Consider the following 20,792-nt stretch of genomic DNA (forward strand, 5'->3'; position numbering starts at 1 on the left):
GGAAAAATACTTAAAGAGCTCACAGTTTTTCAAAATGGAACTTCGAAAGATTATAAGAAACTGATGGATGAGTTCATGTATAAAAGTATATTTGAATCATTACAAAGTAACAGCTTTCAAAACAGATGTTTGGACTATAATTTCTGTTTTCACACAATGTTTTTTCAAAATTTGTTATTCTTACAGTAATCCCCCGTCCTCTTTATGTTTTATTCCATTCTATTTTTCACCAAGTAGAGAAAGAAGTTGGGAAGGAGTCAAAAGATGGAAGCTTGCTTTGGGGGGATTTTTTCTAAAAACAGAATAAAATTAAATTTTTTCAAAAAATGTTTAAAATATAAACTCTCTGAGCTACTTTATGTCTGATGTAATTATTTTGTTGTTACCATCATGAGAACCTGACATTAGGCATTTTATTATGTCACTGTATCTTAGCAAATCATCTTTTACATAGTAATTATACAATAAATTTTTCTTAGTTAAATTTGCTTTAAATTAGGAATTGTGTGCATTATCCAGTTCATGCCATGTTGTGTAAAATAGATTCTTTTAAAAACTTTATTCCATTTTTCACTTTGATTTTTGAGAGCAAAGTCGTTTTAACTTTGAATTTATCAATTTCATTTTAGGTCTAGGAATGAATCACTACAATAAAGAAATTACATATTTTTTGATGGACTTTATTAAGTATATCATAGATGTTAGCATGTGCCAGAAGCTTAGTAATCATACAAAATGAAACAAAATAGCCTTACAGTGGAATGGTATTGCATAGCTACATGTAATTGATTACAATTTACTGTTACATTCCTTACAATGGAATTAATAAATTATATTCAAATATGTATAGCGATACATTTTTGTTAACATTAGAGTTAAAAATATAGAATTTGAATATAAACAGACCTGAATATGTAGATGTGATTTCTTGTTGCTAGGCTTATAAAATCTTAAACACAGCGTTAAGTGCGTGTTATAAACCTTTTTGTGTGATTCTAAGGACTTACTGAATTTTTTTAAGTAATTTGGAGTTAAACAGGTGTTAAGGTTTGCTGTTCTTGATAATGATCTATTTCATTACCCCTGAGAATGATTCAAATCTTCATGGAGAGGGGAAAAAAGCCACATCAGCTTCAATTGTCAAAACTCAGTTTTTAAAAACTCAAGTCTATTTCCCAATGGGTTTCCAGACTGAAGAACATATGGACTCTATCTTCTGAGTAAAATACTTTCATTTTCCTTTTGAATCACTTTTAAGACTTCACTCTGATATGAGAAGTGTAAAATGAAACCATAAGGTATTTAAACAGCATCTACCTCTCTGTGATTTTCTTTAACTTGGATTGATGATAATCTTACAAAATTTAGAAACAGTGTTTCCTTTTTAAAAATGTGTGCTTTTTTTGGGGGGGGGGTCCAGTTGTATTTCTTTTTGTGGGAGATTAAATATGTGGAGTTTTCTTATTAATTTCTTATGTGATTATTTTGATTTCAGCGGATTTGAAGTAGATATTTAATTGCAGTTTGATTTAAACTTCTACCTTGTTTCAAATACATAATATTTTTAAACACTTTTGTGACCAAAGAAAATGCTATGGTAGACTGGAATGCTTACTCTGTATTTGCAATAAAATGAGTAAGTTGAATCAAACATAACAGTCAACATAGTTATTGCTATTTGAGGAGATTAGGATTGAAAATTGATGTTAGTGAGAAGATGGAACTAATTTCTTTTATATAAATGTATTTTAAACTTAGGGATTTATAGCTTTTTTTTCTTTTGTTGAAAAAATAGTCACTTTTCTAAATATTGGCATTTGAAAGAGAAGAGTTATAACTCAAATAATGTATTTTTTCTATTTCCTAGTGAAAACAAGGGTGGGGAAATCCCACAAACCCTTTTTTTAACTTTAATTTATATTTTTATTGGCTTAGTAAAATTTAATTATATTTTAAAAATTACTAAATTTAATTATATTTAATTATATTTTATTTTTTTATATTTTATTTATAATCCTCATTTGTTGGAAAAATGAATTTTTTTCTATGGCAGGATCTTTTTTGGGATAATTTTTTACATAGGTAAGGGTATAAATGTTATGAGAGTAGGGTCTTTGCTCCCCCCTCCTATACTGTATTCCCATTCCAGCACATTTAACTGTATGCAGTTGTATAATGAACAGTAAACTTTTAGCTCCAGTAATTTGCAAAAACTGTTTATGTCAGTATAAATGCAAAAATAGAATTCTCAATAGAGAACATTCCAACAGTGCATTTTTTTCTTTTATAGATTTTTTTATATCATTTTTCATTTTTGCACAATGTATGCATTTTCATCTTGGTTATATTCCCCATACAACGCATTTTAATGTGGTAGCATGCCTGACAAGGTTTAGTGGCTTCAGCAAAGAACTTTCAGAGTGTAATGGGTGTGCGACTGTATGGCTGATAGGTACCCTGGTTAGGATGCATGGAGATGCTAAGTTGTCTGGTTTGGTAGTACTGTTTATTAGTTGTTATTTATTTAAATGTGTAGTATTCTTCTTTTCTTCTATTTAATGTCTTCCGTATCTCTATTAATAATATAATTCTGTAAGATTCAGTGTTTTAGTATTAAAGGTATGGATTTCTTGTTTGGGACTCCAAATTACTCTATATGTTAATGTTGCTTATTGGAGCCATTTCAGCTTCCATTAGTGAATTTATATGGACCATTTTCTCAATCTTTCCATATTCACAGTTCAATCTTGATTTTTTAGTATCAAATGTACTTTATTGAAGTACAAACTCTAGCTAATATGCTTTCCAGCGCAATGCACTAAAGTCTTTGCCCCTCTAGATGAATGAGTTGAACATGAATGGACCCTTATTATATCTATGCAAGTTTTTATGATTTAAGTTTTATCTTTTCAAATTAAATTTATCCACACTTACAGTATTCTGATGTATACAGTTCTAGTAGAATATTTTTATATTTTAAGACATAGTATTATTTGGTAGGATTATTTGCCTTTGTGGTAGTTCTGCCCCCAATATTTATAATACACTACATGTAATATAAAATATAAATGGCTTCTGTATTAAACTTGAAGAGCTTAGGTGGATATTTTTCTACTTGCTGAGTTATTTTTTCTCCTATTCTCTCTTGGACTCCGCTGAGGCATTTGCCTCACATCCTATTGAAACTGTTCTCTTCCACGTGACTATTGACATCGTTTTGTTAAATAGAATAGTCAATTCTCAATCTTCATCTTCTTATTGATGACTGATTACTGCTTCCTCAAAATTCTTTTCCATTTGGATTCTAGGGTTCTTCTGATTTTTCTCCATCAGTGGCCACTCCTCAAAATTTTTTGCTGGTTTCTCATGTTTTCAACCTTCTTATTGGTATAATCTTAGTCTTAGACATTTTTGGAATTCTCCTTTTCTCATCTTTCTTTAAGGTCTCAGCCAGTCTACATCTGTATTACATAAACATTATACATTAATGACTCCAAATCACATATTCTGTCAGAATCTTTTACTCTATATTGTTATATTCTATTGCATACTCAACATCTCTGTTTGTATATCTTACTGCTTTATGCAATACAAGCTGCTTTCATGGCTGCATCTCAAAATCTCATTCTGTGACTAGACATAATAAAAGCTTATTCCTTTATTAGATAACTATAAAATGAATGTTTCTGATAGGACATTAATGCCATCTTATAAGTTCAGATCTTTGGTTCCTCAAGGCCATCAGTACCAAGTTCATCTGCATTAAGCCAGTAGAAGAATCATGGACAACTGTGTATAAAAAATTTATAAGTCTGGTTTGTATGTGGAACATAATCACTTTTGCTCACATTTCACTGACTAGAGAGCTTACTCATGTAGCCACATGTAATTGCAAAAGAAATTAGGAGAAGTTGTGTAAGTTGCACCTAGTTAGAAGAGGAAAACTGGTTTGGTGAACAGTTAGCCCTTTACTGCCACAGGTTTCTAATAAGCACCTCAACCAAAATATATTTAAAATCAAACTGTGGTGTTGACTATGGACAATTTGGTAGTGGGTATACTGTAATGGTAATACCTGGTGAGGAGCTCCAAATATTGCCTCAATTAAAAAATAGGTTAATTAAAAAAATCACAAAATAATTCAGCCTTCAAGATAAATCACGAATTCATTGAGATCACCATTTCCACAATTGACACTTGTTCCTAGAGATCATCACCTTTCTTCTGGATTATTGCAAATGTCTACAAATTAGATTTTCTGCTTCTGATAATACCCTCTAGCCTATAGCCAGGCTCTTGCAGCACCCAGAGTGATCATGTCATTTCTTTGGACCTTTTCTATTTCTTTTCATATCTCTACTCTTAGCTTCAGAACTTTGATCCCTAGTTCTGGCTTATTTTACTCCCACCTACCATTTAAGTAGCTTTGTATATCATACGCTTCAGAACTTATTCACTCATTGCCTTCCTTGTATCACAGAGAATTTTAGGTAATTTCCAGTAACATATTAATAGGATAAATCAGAAAAAAAGGGAAATTAAAAATTAGCATGAAATCATCTTGTTTAAATTATTCTAATATTTTCTTGTGTCCTCATTTCAGATATTTATCACTAATTTTTGTAGATTTCCTAGTGCCATTGTTCTGCAGTCACAATATTTGCTTGAAGTAAAATCTGCTTATAACCCAGACTCTTTAGCATGACATGGTTCATATCAGGAGGTGTGCTAAGGTGAGAGAACTGAGCTTCCAGGTGTGAGAGTAACCACCTAAAACAACAAACCATAAATGTGTTAGCCTTGGTGATACAAACAAGAGTCTTAAACCACAGAACTCCCCTCCTGCTCCTTTTCCCTATGGAGTAGCACTGTAGTTGAGGGGTAAGCGAATAGTATGGTCAGAGTAGATGTGGGGCTTGTCAAGCTGTTGAAGTGACTGAGAACGTAGGACCCCTCTGTTTTACAGACCCTAAGATTGGAAGGAGGTGCAGGAAGAGGGTTCACAGTAGACTAAGTGAAAGTGGGGAAAACTGTCTTCCAGGTTTCCCCCTTACTCCTCAAGTAAGAAGGCCTCAGGAGAGGTACCTAAAGAGAGGACCTTTTTGCACATGGCTTCAGATAAGAACTTCTAGGAACTAAGGCTCAGGGACTTGGAATGCAAGTATATGAAGAGCATAACAGGCCACTGAAGTCTGAGTAATTGACTGCTCCTCCCTCGAGAGATTTCAATGCATTGATTGTACACTGCCTGGGACTTTGGGATTGGGGGTGGGGCAGTTTTCCTCAAAGATGCCTGTTACCATAGTCAGACCTGAGAAAAATCACACTTAGGCATTTAACTGGAACCCAGACTCCTCAGATGTGGTCCCTGATGATTTTTTGTAGTCGCTTTTTTTTTTTTTTTTAAAGATTTATTTTTTTATGCAGGTGAGAGCTGGTATAGGCCAGAGGTGCAGAGGTGGGGGGTGTGAAGATTAGAGGATTCACCAGAGAAGACTGGGGAACAGAGCAGGTGGATTGACTGAAATACGCTGCTGAGGAGAGCAGTGGGCAAGACAGGAGAGGTCTGCTGAGCCATGTGGGTTAGCGACTGGCCAGGAATGGAACTCATCCTGCAGTGGCTGCTGATAGCTTCATAGTGTTGAGACTTAACCCCTACACCACTATGGAGGTCCAGTAGCCTCTTCTTTAGCTACTTGTTGCCTCAAATCCTTTAAAAATTCTGGAAATGTAACTTTTGTTTATGCTTAGTTGATTCTTATTTTATTTTGCTAATGCTATTCCCTCAGAAAAAAAGCTTTTCTTTTTCTTATTCTGCTGGTTTACATCTGTTAACACTTTGATTCAATTTATGTATTACTGCCTTCCAAGAAGGCTTCTGTCCCTTTGGATAATGCCCCTTCACTGGTGTTCCCAAGGAACGTTTCACAAATTAAATTGTCTCTTCTTATATCTGCTTCTCTCATTGGGCTGTGAGGTCTTTGGGGATAATGACTCTCTTTATCACCAGATGACTCTTTAAATTTCCAGTGCCTGGCACAGGTCCTCTTCCATCATTGGTGCTCACTGATTGTTGATTAAATGAATAAATGAATGAATAAGTGAAATATAAACTCATTAGTTTTTCATTCAAGATCTTTTATGGTATTTCCTGGCCTCAGTCCTTCTTTTATGCTCATATCCTACTGGGGCCAACCAAATAAGACTGCTTCCAATTTTCTGACTTCTAAAATTTTGCATATGCTCTCTGGAAAGCCTGGAATCCCATCTTCTTCCCTTTTTGTCAATTGAAATTTGATCCCTTTTTAAGGATCTTTCTCAAAAATATCTAGCTTTTTAAATGAAGCATTTCCTGATCCCTTAAAACATGTGTGATCACTTACTCCATTTTTGAATCTCCAAAGTTATGAAATTTTACTTTTTTTATGGCCTGAGTTTTATGCCATATATTTGTTTTCATATTTCATTTATTAGAGTATAAGTTCCTTGAAATTAGAGACTATGTTTTCCTGATGTGAACATCCCTTATTGGCATCTCAGGTAATACTTTCCAAATAGTAGTTTCAAAAAATATTTGTAAATGAATATAATTAAATCAAAGCAAAGTTGGTCACTGCCAGCCAGAAAACTAAATGCAGTAAAGAAAGAGGGGAAAATAAATCACTTCAGAATGTGAATAATTGCCTCAAAATTGAAAGTACTAGAAAGTTTCTAGGAGATGACAGCAGCTATTGAAAGAACTGGCCTCCAACTGTCTTAAAAACCTGGAACTGTAACATAATAAGCCCCTTCTCCCCTGTGAATAAGGAATGCATACTTTTTGTTAATTTATCTAGCTTGCAAGCACAGTGTATATACCTATATATTTTTTCTTTTATTCTAGTTAAAACCTGTTTCACCAGTATTTTCCTAAGAGTTTTGGATTAAGGGCAGGAAGTATTGGATTATGCTGGGTTTTGGCTGCATTTAAGCCCTTCAGTTATTAAAGGTGAAAACATTACACTCTGGAGGCAATTTATTTGCTTTTTTCCCCTTTCCCTATAACTTATAAACTATCTTAAGAATAACAACAAAAGTGTGATATAGATGAAAGTGAGAGAAATGGAGGCCCTAAATGCCAAAGCAGTGGTTCCTGGCTACGAGATTGCTTTTTGTACATACTTATAAACAATGTGGTTCTTCCTCAATTGGGGCCAGTGATGGAAGCTACTAACTGTTAATAACTTCTAGACTTTTCAGTTATAAATGCTGATGTGCACTACCTAGTACTGAGTATTTACCTTAGTTTTCCTTATCTGTTAAAATGTAACAGCCTTTTCATTTTTGCACAATGTATGCATTTGCATTGTGGTTATAGTTCCCGTCTCTCCCCCCCCCATTATAGTTGCTTGTTGATTTTGATTTTTACTTTATTATAATTAGGTTTTTTTCCTTGTCCCTTATTTAGATTTTCTAAATTCAGGCTATGAGTGAGACCATCAGGTATTTTTCATTTTCTTTGTGGCTTAATGATGTAAAAAATGTATAAATAGATTAATTCATTAAAAAAATTGAAATTCCAAAAAAAAAAAAAGTACCAGCCTTATTGCATTCCATCCTTCCTCAGTGATGTAGCCTTTCTGTTTCAATTTTAGGTGATGTAATGCTGGGCAAATAATTTTGTAATTTTTCTTTGTTGGAATATGTTCTAGTAGTTTTTCATATAATTTATAAAAAATATTTTGGTCCCATTTAAATGTATCATTAGGAAAAGACATGTCGTAAACATGCGACTTTATCATTCAGTCTAATATGAACATCTTAGCCAAAGTAACAATACCATAATTTTTTGGTAATGGAAAGTCACAGTTGTCATGGCTAGCTCTTTTCTAGTAGCTTAATTTTCTAGTAGCAATTCTTCATCAGTTAAATCGGAATTATATTCCTAACTTAGACGGTTGTTTTGAGAATTAAATGCATCATACACAAAATAGTGGATTTCCCTGATAATTTATGTGTAGTTAATACATTTTAGCTGCTATCCCCTTTGTAGGAACATGACATAATATTTCTTAAAAGAGTTAGATCTTGTATTCCCTAATCTTCAAATCATGTACACATTGTCCAACCCTGTCACTGTTTACTACACTGATCTTATAAGTGTGAAGACTGAAAACATTCTTCAAATACAGTGTGAACTTCTGTTCTTTCATTCTAGACATATAGTACACGTTGAATGCTCATAGTAGCATTAAATAAAGGGATTAGGTACATTGATTAAGCAGATATGCTGATTAACTCATTGGAAAACCAGATTATTAAGAATATCAGTGACTTTGGAAGCAGGGAAATATGATTTCTCACTGACTCAATGTCTAAGAAAGCCTGTGTTTAATTATTTTATTGAGGTCCGGAATGATCACAGTTTTATCAGTCTTTCCCATACCAGCATTCTCATGAACCTACTCACTTTCCTTAACCTTCCTTATTTTGAACTGCTTGCCAGTTCAGTTTAAGTCTTAAGTCAATTTAGACCACTACCTTTTTCACTCATCTTCTTAGATAGCTGGGGACAAGCATCCCAGTAGTTCATATTAGTACCACTCTAGATGAATGTTTCCATTGTCAGCTGCACCTTCACAACTTCTTAGTCATCCTTAGATTTTCCCTAATTGACATTTTTTCATAGTCTCCAAGTAAACTCTTTTAAATTTTACTCCTCTATTAATATTTCAGTTGAAATCCTGTCATTTAATAGAGAAAATAGAAATAATCATGCTAAAATTAGGCTTTCATTTTTCTGTTCAGCCAAAACTCATTAAAATACGGAGCCTAACCTTCTTTTGTAATATAATCAAGAAAGTTATCTATTGCAGAATAGGTATCATGTTTCAGGTCTACCATCAAGATGGAGTCCCAAGGTGTATTCTACCAGGACCAGGGCAGAGAAAAGTTTTAAAGGCTCAGGTAGGGAATTGGTTGAGCAAAGTTTAAGTCATTTGTTTGAAACTTTTGGATTGGTTGACAGAAGTCGTCACCGGAGATTGCAGTATTGGGTCTTTTGTAACCTGCAGATGGCCTTCCTATTTCTTTCCTAATCCTCAATAGGGATAGAAGAGTATGGTGGTGTTCTTTAGTAGTCTTTGATAAGGAGAAATGAGTGGGTATACGTTCATAGTCACCGATAGGAAGTTAAGCCACACTTTTCAGTCAGGCATTTACTTTTCATCTGAAAGTTTCAACATGGGTTCTATTTGTCTCAAAATAGTTTTTGTAATTCCATCTAACACAGAGAAGGAGGTGCCTTTGTTTACTTCCAAGATAATTATGCCATCCTTTCATAGGATCATATTTTTTTCTCTATAAAATCTTGTTCCTACTCTTCTATTCTGTGCCATCTTCAGCTCTTCTATTTGTTTGGGCTTAATCTTTTCCTTCTGTAAACGAATTTAATCCTGTTCCTTAAGTTCTTGAAACTGTGATCCTCTCTCATTTCCTTTCATTGTCAAAATTTCTTAAAAGGAAACCAATGTTAACTGTCGTCTACCAAAGCATGAATTCATTATTACTTAGTTTTCTTTTCACAACTGTGATCAAATCGCTAATGGTATCACCAGTAATTAGTATATCTGTTAGGATTTCAATGGCAAATAATAGAAAACATGAGTCAAACTGAAGTGAAATTCTTCACCATCAAATTGGAAAGAAGCACATTATCTTTCATAATGAAGAGTGCAGTTGTGTGAAGGCTTTGAGGGCTGGTCTTCAGATCCATTTTTCCTGCAATTCTTTCAATTCTGTGTCTATGCATGTGTTAACTTCTTTCGCAGTCTGATTTCCTCATGGTTGATAGCTGCCTTGCAACTATGTCTAATGTTTCATTGTTCGTCCATTAGGAGAAAGGGAGAACTATTTTCCCAACCATTGAATAAAAGTTTTGCTTTTCAAATTGGCAAAAAATGATTGTCAGGCAAAATTGAGCAATGATTTGCTTAACTCAATAAATAGCAAGCAGTTTGTGATTATCATACTTGGATACGAGTAAAGACTTCTGTAAGTTCATTAAACCACTTAAGAAGTGATACCTGGGGGCTTCCTGGTGGTACAAGGGGTTAAGCACTGCACTATGAAGCAATCAGCAGCCTCTGCAGCACCCACATGGCACAGCAGACCTCTCTTGTCTCTCCCGCTGCTCCCCTCAGCAGTATGTTTTGGTGGGTCTGCTGCTCTGTTCCTCACTCTGTCTCTGGTGAGTCCTCTCAGCCCCTCCCCATCTCTCGCTTGTGCCCCAGCTCTTGTATGCATAAATGGGTGAATCTTTAAAAGGAAAAAAAAAAAAGAAGCAATAGCTGAACAAAATTGTAATTTTTAGGAAAATTGCAATTCTTAGAAAACAGTAAAGGGGACTCAAATGAATGCTAGATAGGTGACTAAGTACTTCAGTTTTCTAATTATAAAACCCAAATATAACCATCCCCAATGAAAACAGTTTAAATGTCTATCAAATGGTGAATGAATAAATGAAATGTATAAATCCTTTAGTATTACTATTAGCAAAGAAAAGCAGTGCAATACCTATAAAAGCTGCAACAGAAATGGCCCTTAAAAACATTCTTCTGAATGAAAGAAACAAGTCTATTCTTTTTTTTTTAAAGATTTATTTATTTATTTATTTATTTATTTATTCATTCAAGAACCGGGGTACAGGCCAGATCCACAGAGGGTGAGAGGATTCACCAGAGACAGAGTGGGGAACAAAACAGACAGATGACGAAATACACTGCTGAGGGGAGCAGCAGGCTCCCTCGCAGGCCAGTGGGGATCGAACCAGTGCTGCAGAGGCTGTGGACAGCTTCACAGTACTGCGCTCAATTGTCTGAACCACCAGGGGAGCTCTAATCTGCCTATTCAGTTCCCCTCTCTGTCTCTGGTGGATCCTCTCACCCTCCCCACCTCTGTCCTGTACCCCAGTTCTTGTATGCATAAATAAATAAACCTTTAAAAAATGCATATGGTGATGGTTGTACAACTCTACAAGTATAAAAAATACTGTTGAATTTTATACTTAAAGCAGGTGAAATTTATGGTATAGGTGATATAAAACCTTACAATACAAAGTCACATAGAAAAGCTCTTTATTCTTTGTCCTTCTGAAAAATTTTATGCAGAATTAAATGTTTCACTCATTGCTTTGTTTCCTTGTTTTTCTGGGACTATTATATTTTGGTTCTCATTATCTTACTGAGTGTAAGTAATAGTTCTTTCTTCCTCTACTTATTTCGTTGATCCATTCCTATTCTCAATTTTTTAAATATTAGAATTTCCCAGATTTCATCTTCACTTTTCTCCTGTCCTTTCAATATAGTTTTCTCTGTATGTGGCACAATACCTGGCTTATGATAAACACACAGAATTTTTGGTTAGTTGAATATCTAAATTCACTGACTTTTCCAGGCTGATCAGACCCCAATTTCATATCTCTAGTCCCAAGCTTTTTTTTCCCCCTTACTTCCAGAGTTACATTGCTTATTTATTATTAGACAGATCTGCCTAGTCATTGCTGTAGATCCAGGACATGATTATCCTTCCCAAGCACACCCGCTTTATTATTTCAGTTAAATAGCGTATTTATGACACTTCATTGTCGTAAACCTGAATTTTATTCTCATTATTATCTCCTTTAACTTCCCATCCCATATTTAATGTCTCACCAAATTTTGTCTCTTACACTTCAATTTTGTCTCTCCAATCTTAACTTCTAGGCTCCATCCCCACTGCCTTCTTTTGAATTGCTGACATGTAATATACAGGCTGATCCTTTCAGTTTTATATTGAGAAAGTTTGGTTGTATCTCTGTTGATTATACGATATACAGGTAGCTGACTGCACAAGACCTTTTGAAATCTGGTTCTAAACCTATTTTCCTACTTAAATTTTTGGCACTGTGTGGCTGCTTCAATAGGATTCTTTTTTCAGGAACTTTCTTAGATAAAAATGCCTTTTTATGATGTCTCCATGCTTTGTCTCTATTTTTATTCTTTTCCTTGCTTGTGCCACCTTTTCTATTTTTCTTGAAGACTCCTGTTTATTATTTAAATTCATTTTTAAAAGGCATCTTGTTCATTCTTTAATTGACTAGTAAGTGTCTGCTTCTTTCCAGTGACTCTGCTTGGTCACTGAATTAGATAGACACAAACCCTTGTCCTCATGGAACTTAAAAATAGACCTTCATTCAAATCTTAATAAAATCTTCAATCCTCCCAGACAGGGTTAATTAGCGCTTTGATTATAGTTTTAATAGTATCCAATAAGATTTTCTATAGGAAATGTCATGTGAAAAGCTCATTGGCCTTGAAGCCCATGGACTCTTATTGTTTAGTGCCAAAGGGTAAGAGTTAGTATCCTCATGTTTAAAATGAGAATAACAGTATATAATCATGGCATTGTTGGTGTGAGACCTGGTAATTATGTGTATAAAAGGGTGTGATTTCTTGCATAGAATATCCTAATGGAATACATGCTGTTTTACTGTGGCATTATTTTTGATATTTGTTAATTTCCTTGTCCTGATTTTAACATTAAAAAAATTCTGGACTGAGCCCAGCGTAATTCATTTGTGTGTACCAAGACATGGTACGCATTTGGCACTCAAAAATATTTGGTGAATTATTTTCTTTCTTACTTAGATTTTTTTGGGAAATATATTTGTCTAAGTAGCCTACTCTGGTGAGTTTCAGGGCTTCTAGTATCCAAAAACATCTTTTAATCTATTTTTAAAAAATATTTACTTATGCATAAAAGAACTAGGTGTACATCAGAGGAACTGGGGTGGGGGAGATAAGAGGATTCACCAGAGACTGAGTGGGGAGCAGAACAGTTGGATCTCCTGAAATACACTGTTAAGGAGAGCAGGGCAAGACCAGAGAGGTCTGCTGCACCATATATGGGTAAGCTCCCTGGCCTGGGATCTAACTCAGGCCATAGAGGTAATAGCACTGAGACGACCCCTAGACCACCAGAGAGGCCCTAATCTATTTTTTGTACTTGTCTTTTCTTCAAGTTTTACCTCGTGCTATAAACAATACTGAATTTGGTTTCCTTATTATTTTGTTTACTCCCTGTTAAAATGCTTGGTGGAAAAATAAAGGATGAATAGGCTTACAGCAGCAAGGTAGAGCTTGGGACCATTTCTTGAATAATTGTATTGCAAAATTGTGTTTTTGTAAAATCATCAAAAGTAATCATTGAAGGTGGATGTCTTTATGCCTCTAAAAGCAAATAAAGAAATAAACTGAAGAGTACTGTTCAGAAATTTATAAGTACATAAAATATAATTTTATATAATTAAACAATATACACTCTGCTCTCATGACTCAATTATTATAAAAATCCCTGTGTCAAGCCTGAATAAGGAAGAAATTCTGAGACAAACTCTAGTTTCTAAATTGAAACTAGAGCAGATTATGCAAAATTAAATAAGCCACAAGGAAAAAGAGAAATACTGTATGATTTACTCATATGTTGAAATACAGAGAAATAAAACAAGTGGACAGTCAAAACCAAACCAAAACACCCCCCAGAAATCTGACTGTAAAATTGAGAACACAAGAGCAGGAAAGGGAAGGCAAAGACCCGAAGGACGGTGCCCGTGCACTGTGGTGGAGAACTCTGGGAGCTTGGAGGTGGTGTGGTGTGTTGACATACATCTAAAGAGGTGTGAACCTGCACCTCTGGATTCTATAGTGTTGAAAATCAGCCGTTACCTCAATTAAAAAAAAAAAGGAGTTCTGCTTTAGATGATGTCTATAATCCATGCAATTGAATGTTTTTTCTTTTTACTAAGACAGCACAGTGCATAGATCACTGCATTTGATTTATAGTTGGCAAACAGAAGTTTTAGGTAATATTCTTCCTATCTGCATGAAGGCATGGTAGATTTCGGTTTGTGAGATAAGAGACTCTTTTATATTGTATGATACCTGAACATTATTTCACCAAGATTTATGCAGAAAGTGAAACCCTTGTAGAACTTCAGCACTTTTATCTTCTGGCTGACAGTGCACTGAAAATGTTTATTTCTTTTTAGAGGCTACCATTTATTTAAGTTGTAGCTTATGTCTCAGATGAATTTTTAATCTGAAAATATGGAAATAGAAACTAGCCAGATACAGGAGTTAGAAAAACAGGTAATATTAAAATTTTAGAACAAAATATGAAGTACTCAAATTTCTAGAATTTACAACTATTCTTTAGTCAGAAGAATTTATTACTCACTTCTGTTAAGGTCATCAAGATTTATCAAGTATTGTCACAAGAATGTGGGTAAGATGGAAGGTAGAAAATTTTTCTAATCTAATTGCATTGTGACAGTTTTTCTTTTTAAAACTGGTGTTCTTTTATTGGTGCAGATCCCAGTTATATTAAAATGCAGCTAAAACTGATAACATGACAAACATGCATATATCTGATTAATGTGATAATTGGTGTCAATACATTTAGGTTATAGAATAATTGAGATATATAGCTACCACTGATATCAGTAATTAACATTATTCTATTTTAATAGAATGGTATTAGCAAAATAATCTACCTTAATAAAGTAGTAATATGAACTTAATGACTTGAATGATATGAATGTTCGTGTTTCTTTTGTTTGATTATTTTATTTGGTGTTTTGAATTTTGTCTTTCTGTGTTTTGAATTTTGCCTGTTTTTTGACAGCCTTACCTCTTCCTGGTCTTACATCAGGGAAATACTGTGTGATTGCTGTTAGTAGCATGTGAAGGGCCTTGTTCTGTTTCCTATCCCTAAAATCATATTTATCTCAGGGAGAGAAAAGGAGGAGCCTGAGCATTGTATGGAGATGGGAAATCCGGCTGTTCTCATAGAGCCCTGCAGTCCTCATAGGTATTCATATAACACTGCAAAATGAGTGCTGTGCAACTCCGGAGTGCCACAGCACATTTTGATATGAACAGTGCCCCCCTATTATATTTAATACACCACTGTTCTGTCACACGTTATTTTGAATTCTTATTTTCACATCTTCTCTATGAGGTTGGGAATAATAGCTTAGTAATTATTGTATCTGAGAAAAATTGAACTTTAAAACCTCTTATAAATAACTGTATGGGTAACCCAGTATTACCCCAGTTAAAGATAAATTAACAAAAAAGTAAAATTTAGAGAGAAAAAATAAAAACGTAATTTGGATGTGAAAAATAGCAATCAGTTTATTTATACTAAATATACTTATAGTAGCATATTTAACTACTTAAGGTAGGATAACATCCTACCTTATTTATTCTCGCTTTTAATTCTTTTACCATTTCATTTGTATTCATTTATTCGTACTTTATTAATTATTTTCATTCTTAGTCATTTTCATCCAATCACGGCACAGTGGGCCCAAGGAAGGGAATGCTAGCCTATCTATTGATGCTTGAGTTTATTTCCTCCTAAGGTTTATTTCAACAATCTACTCAATTCTGTTTTTATAGAATACAACATATTCTGTGTGTTAATAGGCATTGTTTTATATTCTTTGATATAGTGTGTAGCAATATGTTAAAGATGTGTGTATGCAAATACATAAAGGTGAAGTTTTTTAAAAAGTATAAAGATAATTAGAATGCCTTATGCTTACACTGAAAAAAACAGTTGGACTTAATTATAATTTTAATCTCAAACTTTGAAATTACACCCAAGAATGGGGGGTAAATTGATAGGACAAAAAGTTAGGACATTTAAATGCAGAGTCATTCAAGACTTTTCCAAGACACATGTATCCCTGTTAGTCAAGGATTCTAGTACTTGGGAGGTATGCACTACTATGGGACCTAATTACAGCACCTTTTTTAGAGGAGGTTTTATTTCCAGATCTCATAGGACCTGGGCTCACATCCTAAATTTAGGGGATTTTAGTTTTGGGGACCTTGCTTTTAATTATTAGCAGGAATGGGTATAGATGCATCCTGTAGTAATGATATCACTTTTGAGAGACACAGATACACGGTGTATAGTGTGTAGTGAGTGATTTCTCATTGTGTCCGTGCTTATATTTGGTCAACAGTCTGTTTCTGAATAAATGAAGTCTTAATTTTTCTAGGCATACCAGTGAATACTACAAAACTATACAATAACTTACTGTGATTTCTAACCTTATTGGAAGAGACTTGGATAGATATGTCAAATTTGCCAATTTCTTATATGCTTTTTTAGAAGGGCCTTTTGAGAAGTTGGCAGTATTTCTTAAATGAGAGTGCAATCTTTATGTGAATGATCAAAACTTAAAGTTGATGACTAAGACTTACACATTACCCTTTCTAACACTGCTCTTAAATGCCAAAGTGCCTCATTTTTTGAGTGAGTGAGTTTTATAGCAAGAGTGCTTACATAGTATTAGAGGGAGTACAGTTGGGGGGGTGTAAAACATTGGATTTTAGGCTTTTAGATTTGTTAGGATTTTAAATTTGTTACTATGCAAATGACTTTAAACATGCTAATAATTACCCTGATCTCAATAAATGAGTATGACTTCTTTTTCCAATGAACATGTATTAATCTCACCATCAGAAATTGGATGATAAATGCTTTTTGTTCAAATGAGGCTAATAGCTATTTTGTTATCAGTGCATTCCTTGATCACCTGGAGCAATGCTTTATATAGTGAAGCTCTCAAAAAATGTATTGAAATTATTGGTCTCTCTAGATGAGTTTTATAATCCATTCTGTATATGTGATCTGAAATAAGTGATGTTTGCTTTACCTTTAGATTAGCTTGTTGTGACAGGAGGTAGACTACTTGTATTGAGAAGACAGTTCAGGATATAACCTCGGGATATTATAAAAATTATCATGCTGAGGTATAATAAAAATCTTTATTCTATCTGGATTGTATCTAAGTATTTTTTTTTTGAAGTTCTGGTAAAGTATTTGCAGAAATAAATAGAGTAAGTGAAACAATTTTCTTTCTTAGTTCCTAATGTTTTGGTGCTTTTGTTTCAGCCAAATACCATCATTGTGACTATTTTGTTAGTATCACAAAACACAGAAGTATATTTCTGTTTCCTTGTTCTTACAGATACCATCTTTGAGCTACTTGATAATTTGTGAATGATTTTGTAATTCCTGTGGTTTTTCTACTGTCTGACAAAAATTATTGTGTACATACTTTAGTAGCCATTGATTGTGGCTTCATTCTTGTGCATTATACTGGTTTCTTTTGTTCCCTAATTTAGTAATAATTTCCTTAACATCTCTTATAATTTTAATTGTTATTAAGAAGAATGGCATAGTTTAACTTGACTCAAAATTCAGAAGGATGGATGAATGACAAATTAATAATTTATCACCTTTGCATAACACTGAAGCATAGAATCCTAGAAGGATTGATGACAGAAAAGGTTAACAAATTTTAGCAGCTTTCATTAGCTTTACATCGTCATATGTTTGTGGTGCTGACTGAAATAGGCTTTGTAGGAGATCTCGGTCTAGGGAACTAATTACTTGTGCCGATTGCCGCACTGATGAATAGACCCTCTTTGTATCATTCCCCTGAAGACGAGGAGCAGTCTGTGATTCACGACTGCATCCTGGCTGATATTTGATAATAATTTTAGCAGATAAATGTAGGTAGGCAGAATGATGAAGTGCCTATCCAAGCTTCATGACTATCAAAGCCATGCACATAGCCATCTGTGTACCGCCTTCCCCTCTCACCTAAGCAGAATTTTATTTTATTAATTGAGTTCCAACAACTGTTGTCTTTTGCTTTTATGTCCATCCTGTAGATATTTCTTATTTATTTTTTAAAAGTATATTTTTCAAATATGGACAACCAAAAAGTAGAATAAATGAGCTTTAAAATTTTTCTTTTTGAGGACTGCAATTCTTACACATTTTTGTATTCCATTTTGATTATATTCTGTGTCCTCCTGTTTATGCATGGTCGTAATCCACAGAGGAAGTCTTTGATGTTCTCATTGTCTCTTCAGCATTCTCAGAAAAGAGCAATGGCTTCCTATTGTTTTTTAAAGAAAATAAATAATGTACTATTATTTATAGTTTCATTGATAATTTTTAATTGATAAATACTTGTTTGCAAAACTAATATTAGAAGGTAGCATCTTTAAAACATCAAAATAAGGATAACTTTTACATGGTATTTTGGGGACTGTCAAGACTACTAATTTGTCAAAGCTGACAGGTACAATTTTATTAGCTCATGAAATACAAGTGAAATTTAATTTTGTGTTATTCATTCCTTGCAGAACTTTTAATTATGAATAGCTTTTATTGTATTACTAAACTTACTGGTTTTCGTGGCGTGTACCTTTTGAATAAATAAATTCTGCAGAGATCTTTTTTTTTTACTACAACTGGAAAATCTTCATATTAGTATTTCCCTTATAAATTATTTTCCACCACGTTAGATCATGATTAGTTAACAAGAGAGAAAACTGACATTTATATATTGTCTTATAAGAGATCTATATAATTGGGAAAAATATAGTAGAACTTGAATTGCGTGAACCCTTAAAAAATACATTTCCAAAAGTATGCTTTAGATATAGCAATTATTGCACATCATATAGCATGCAGTTTTTAATTAAATATAAAAACAGACTGCATAAAACAGAAATCCAATCTGATTTGCTTGAAAATAGATTGCTGTTTCAATCTATAGGAATGGTTTATTTAAAAACAGTAAATGGAAAAGAAATGCATTTTCTTGTGTTGTTCTAAGCCTCAGGGGCTAAATGTAATGAATATTTTAAGAGATTATTTTAATTAAATTCCTGCACATCTAAACAGTAATATTTTATTATCACATACATAACCATGTAACTGAGATATTCATTAAAGTTAACACTTTCTGGACCAAGAATTCATGGTATGATTTACTGACCTTGTGCAAAAAGGCACAAATTAGGAAGAAAAATGAAGGGGGACAGACTTTGATTAATATAGGTAATGCTATACCATATTTATAATAGCCTTTTCCCTATTCTGGTTTATAAATGCAGCCACAGAGAAAGGTGCCCTGCTGAGGCTGAAATGAGGCTGAAATCAGAGCACATGCCACGAGAGTGTGGGGAAACTGATCACACTGTCAGCAATTCATTTCAAAATGATGTATTTAGTGCTCATTTCACCTTCCAAGAAAAAGGAAAAGGAGTTCCTTAGACTGGAAGGTGATATTGTTATTTTCAAGGACATACCTAAGTTAAAGATTGCAGAAAGGGCAGTGTGAGATGGAGGGAGAATTAAGAGGAAGGGGAGGGGAAAAAAAGGCAGAGCAAACAAGGAGAGCTTTATGCAGAAATTCAGTGCTACCACGCTGTTTGATAATTGCTAACACATGTGGCTTCTCTGTTTCATTGTAGTCGTCCTCGTGAGTTCTGGCGCCTTGACTACTGGGAAGATGACTTGCGGCGCCGGCGACGATTTGTGCGTAACCCTCTAGGATCGACACATCCTGAAGCGACACTAAAAACAGCCGTGGAACATGGTCAGTGTATAAACCACTCCTTGCCAATAGCAGCAGGTACAGTACTTGGTAATGAAGACTGTAACTTCATTATTACAAGATACTGTAAAACAGCCCGACACCACATTTCATAATTATTTACCCCAGAAAGAGAAATTAAATTTCTTATAATTAGTGTAAGGTCCTATTAAATTATGGTGGCAGCTATATTTATTAATTACATAAACAAAACTTACTTAACATAGACCCTTTGTTTCAGGGTAGGAGGATAAAATATTTCTCCTTTTAAGTGACACTCAGCTTTCAGTGCATTAATCCAGGATAGTTACTTAAATCTGTGAATATCAGAAAGATAGACTTTACAAACTAAATAGGTTTCTAGGTTCTGCTGTGGGTGTATATGGTTTTCCTTCAACCCTGGGATTTTAGCATGAGATTATGAAATGGAAGAGATGGTAATAAATGTCCTAGTGCCTGATACTTTCTGAGCCTTGATTTGTAGATGGTTGTGATAGATGACTCTTGGAAAAAGAGAATAGACATTATTTTCATATGTTCTTGTTCTGTATCATCTTGTTATCATGCTTAACAAAACATTTTTTCCTTTTTTGATATACTGCATATAGCTATGATTCAGTTTAGTTAGAAGGCTGACAAGAAAATTGGAAAAACTGAAAGTCCTTTGAATTTGATAATATAATCACTTTAATCATAGAATTTCACCTATTATTTTATAATTTCGGAAAGTCAATGAAGATATATTGCCTAAGGTGGAAAATACTATTCTCCGCACAAAGATTATTTTTGTTATAAAATATAAATTGGTTGTTTTTAATAGGAAGAAATAGTTTTTAATTTATCTTATTCAGGTTATTAATTTAATACAGCAGCTTATTGTTAAGTGATAGTATGTAGTATACAAAATAAACATTAACTTGCATTCAGTAAAGATATTAAGAATTTAGATTAAAAAGTCTGTGATCTTACGTTTGGCCTCAGTAAGGCAGCTTAACCTCTTGCTCTCAGCCTTTAGAGCCATTTCTGGAAGAAAATGTCCACAATATGTCATCAGATATAACACCAAATGTGACATCAGTCCTTTAAAATAAATGATCATTCAGAGAGTAGTCAATAACAAAGTGATCTAAAAGCAATAATAGTCTCAGGGCCCTACATCTTCAGCTACAGGAGGTGGAGAAGGAGAAACAAGATGTAGAATTAATTAAGCCACTTTTGCTTTTAAGGTTTATGTGCTTTTTATGTGGTGCTCTAGATTTCAGAGTTACATATTTTTTATTTTTTTTTATTTTATTTTATTTTT

The 20,792-nt window shown here is 33.8% G+C and overlaps 1 protein-coding gene across 3 annotated transcripts in view; it reads left to right on the top strand.

Annotated features, from left to right (window-relative positions):
- LRBA (LPS responsive beige-like anchor protein) overlaps positions 1 to 20,792 on the top strand; it is a gene marked incomplete at both ends in the record, with an annotated part of 477,161 nt that overhangs the window by 228,461 nt on the left and 227,908 nt on the right. For 2 of the 3 annotated variants that reach the window (XM_084246226.1, XM_084246227.1), the window contains one exon: positions 19,368 to 19,498. In XM_084246226.1, coding sequence (XP_084102352.1) covers positions 19,368 to 19,498 — 131 coding nt within the window. Of the gene's footprint in view, positions 1 to 19,367; positions 19,529 to 20,792 lie in introns of all 3 variants that reach the window. The other variant, XM_084246225.1, reaches the window with a different exon arrangement.

The sequence above is a fragment of the Talpa europaea genome (genome assembly GCF_964194135.1).
Source record: "Talpa europaea genome assembly, chromosome: 10".
In the NCBI taxonomy this organism is placed as follows: domain Eukaryota; kingdom Metazoa; phylum Chordata; class Mammalia; order Eulipotyphla; family Talpidae; genus Talpa; species Talpa europaea.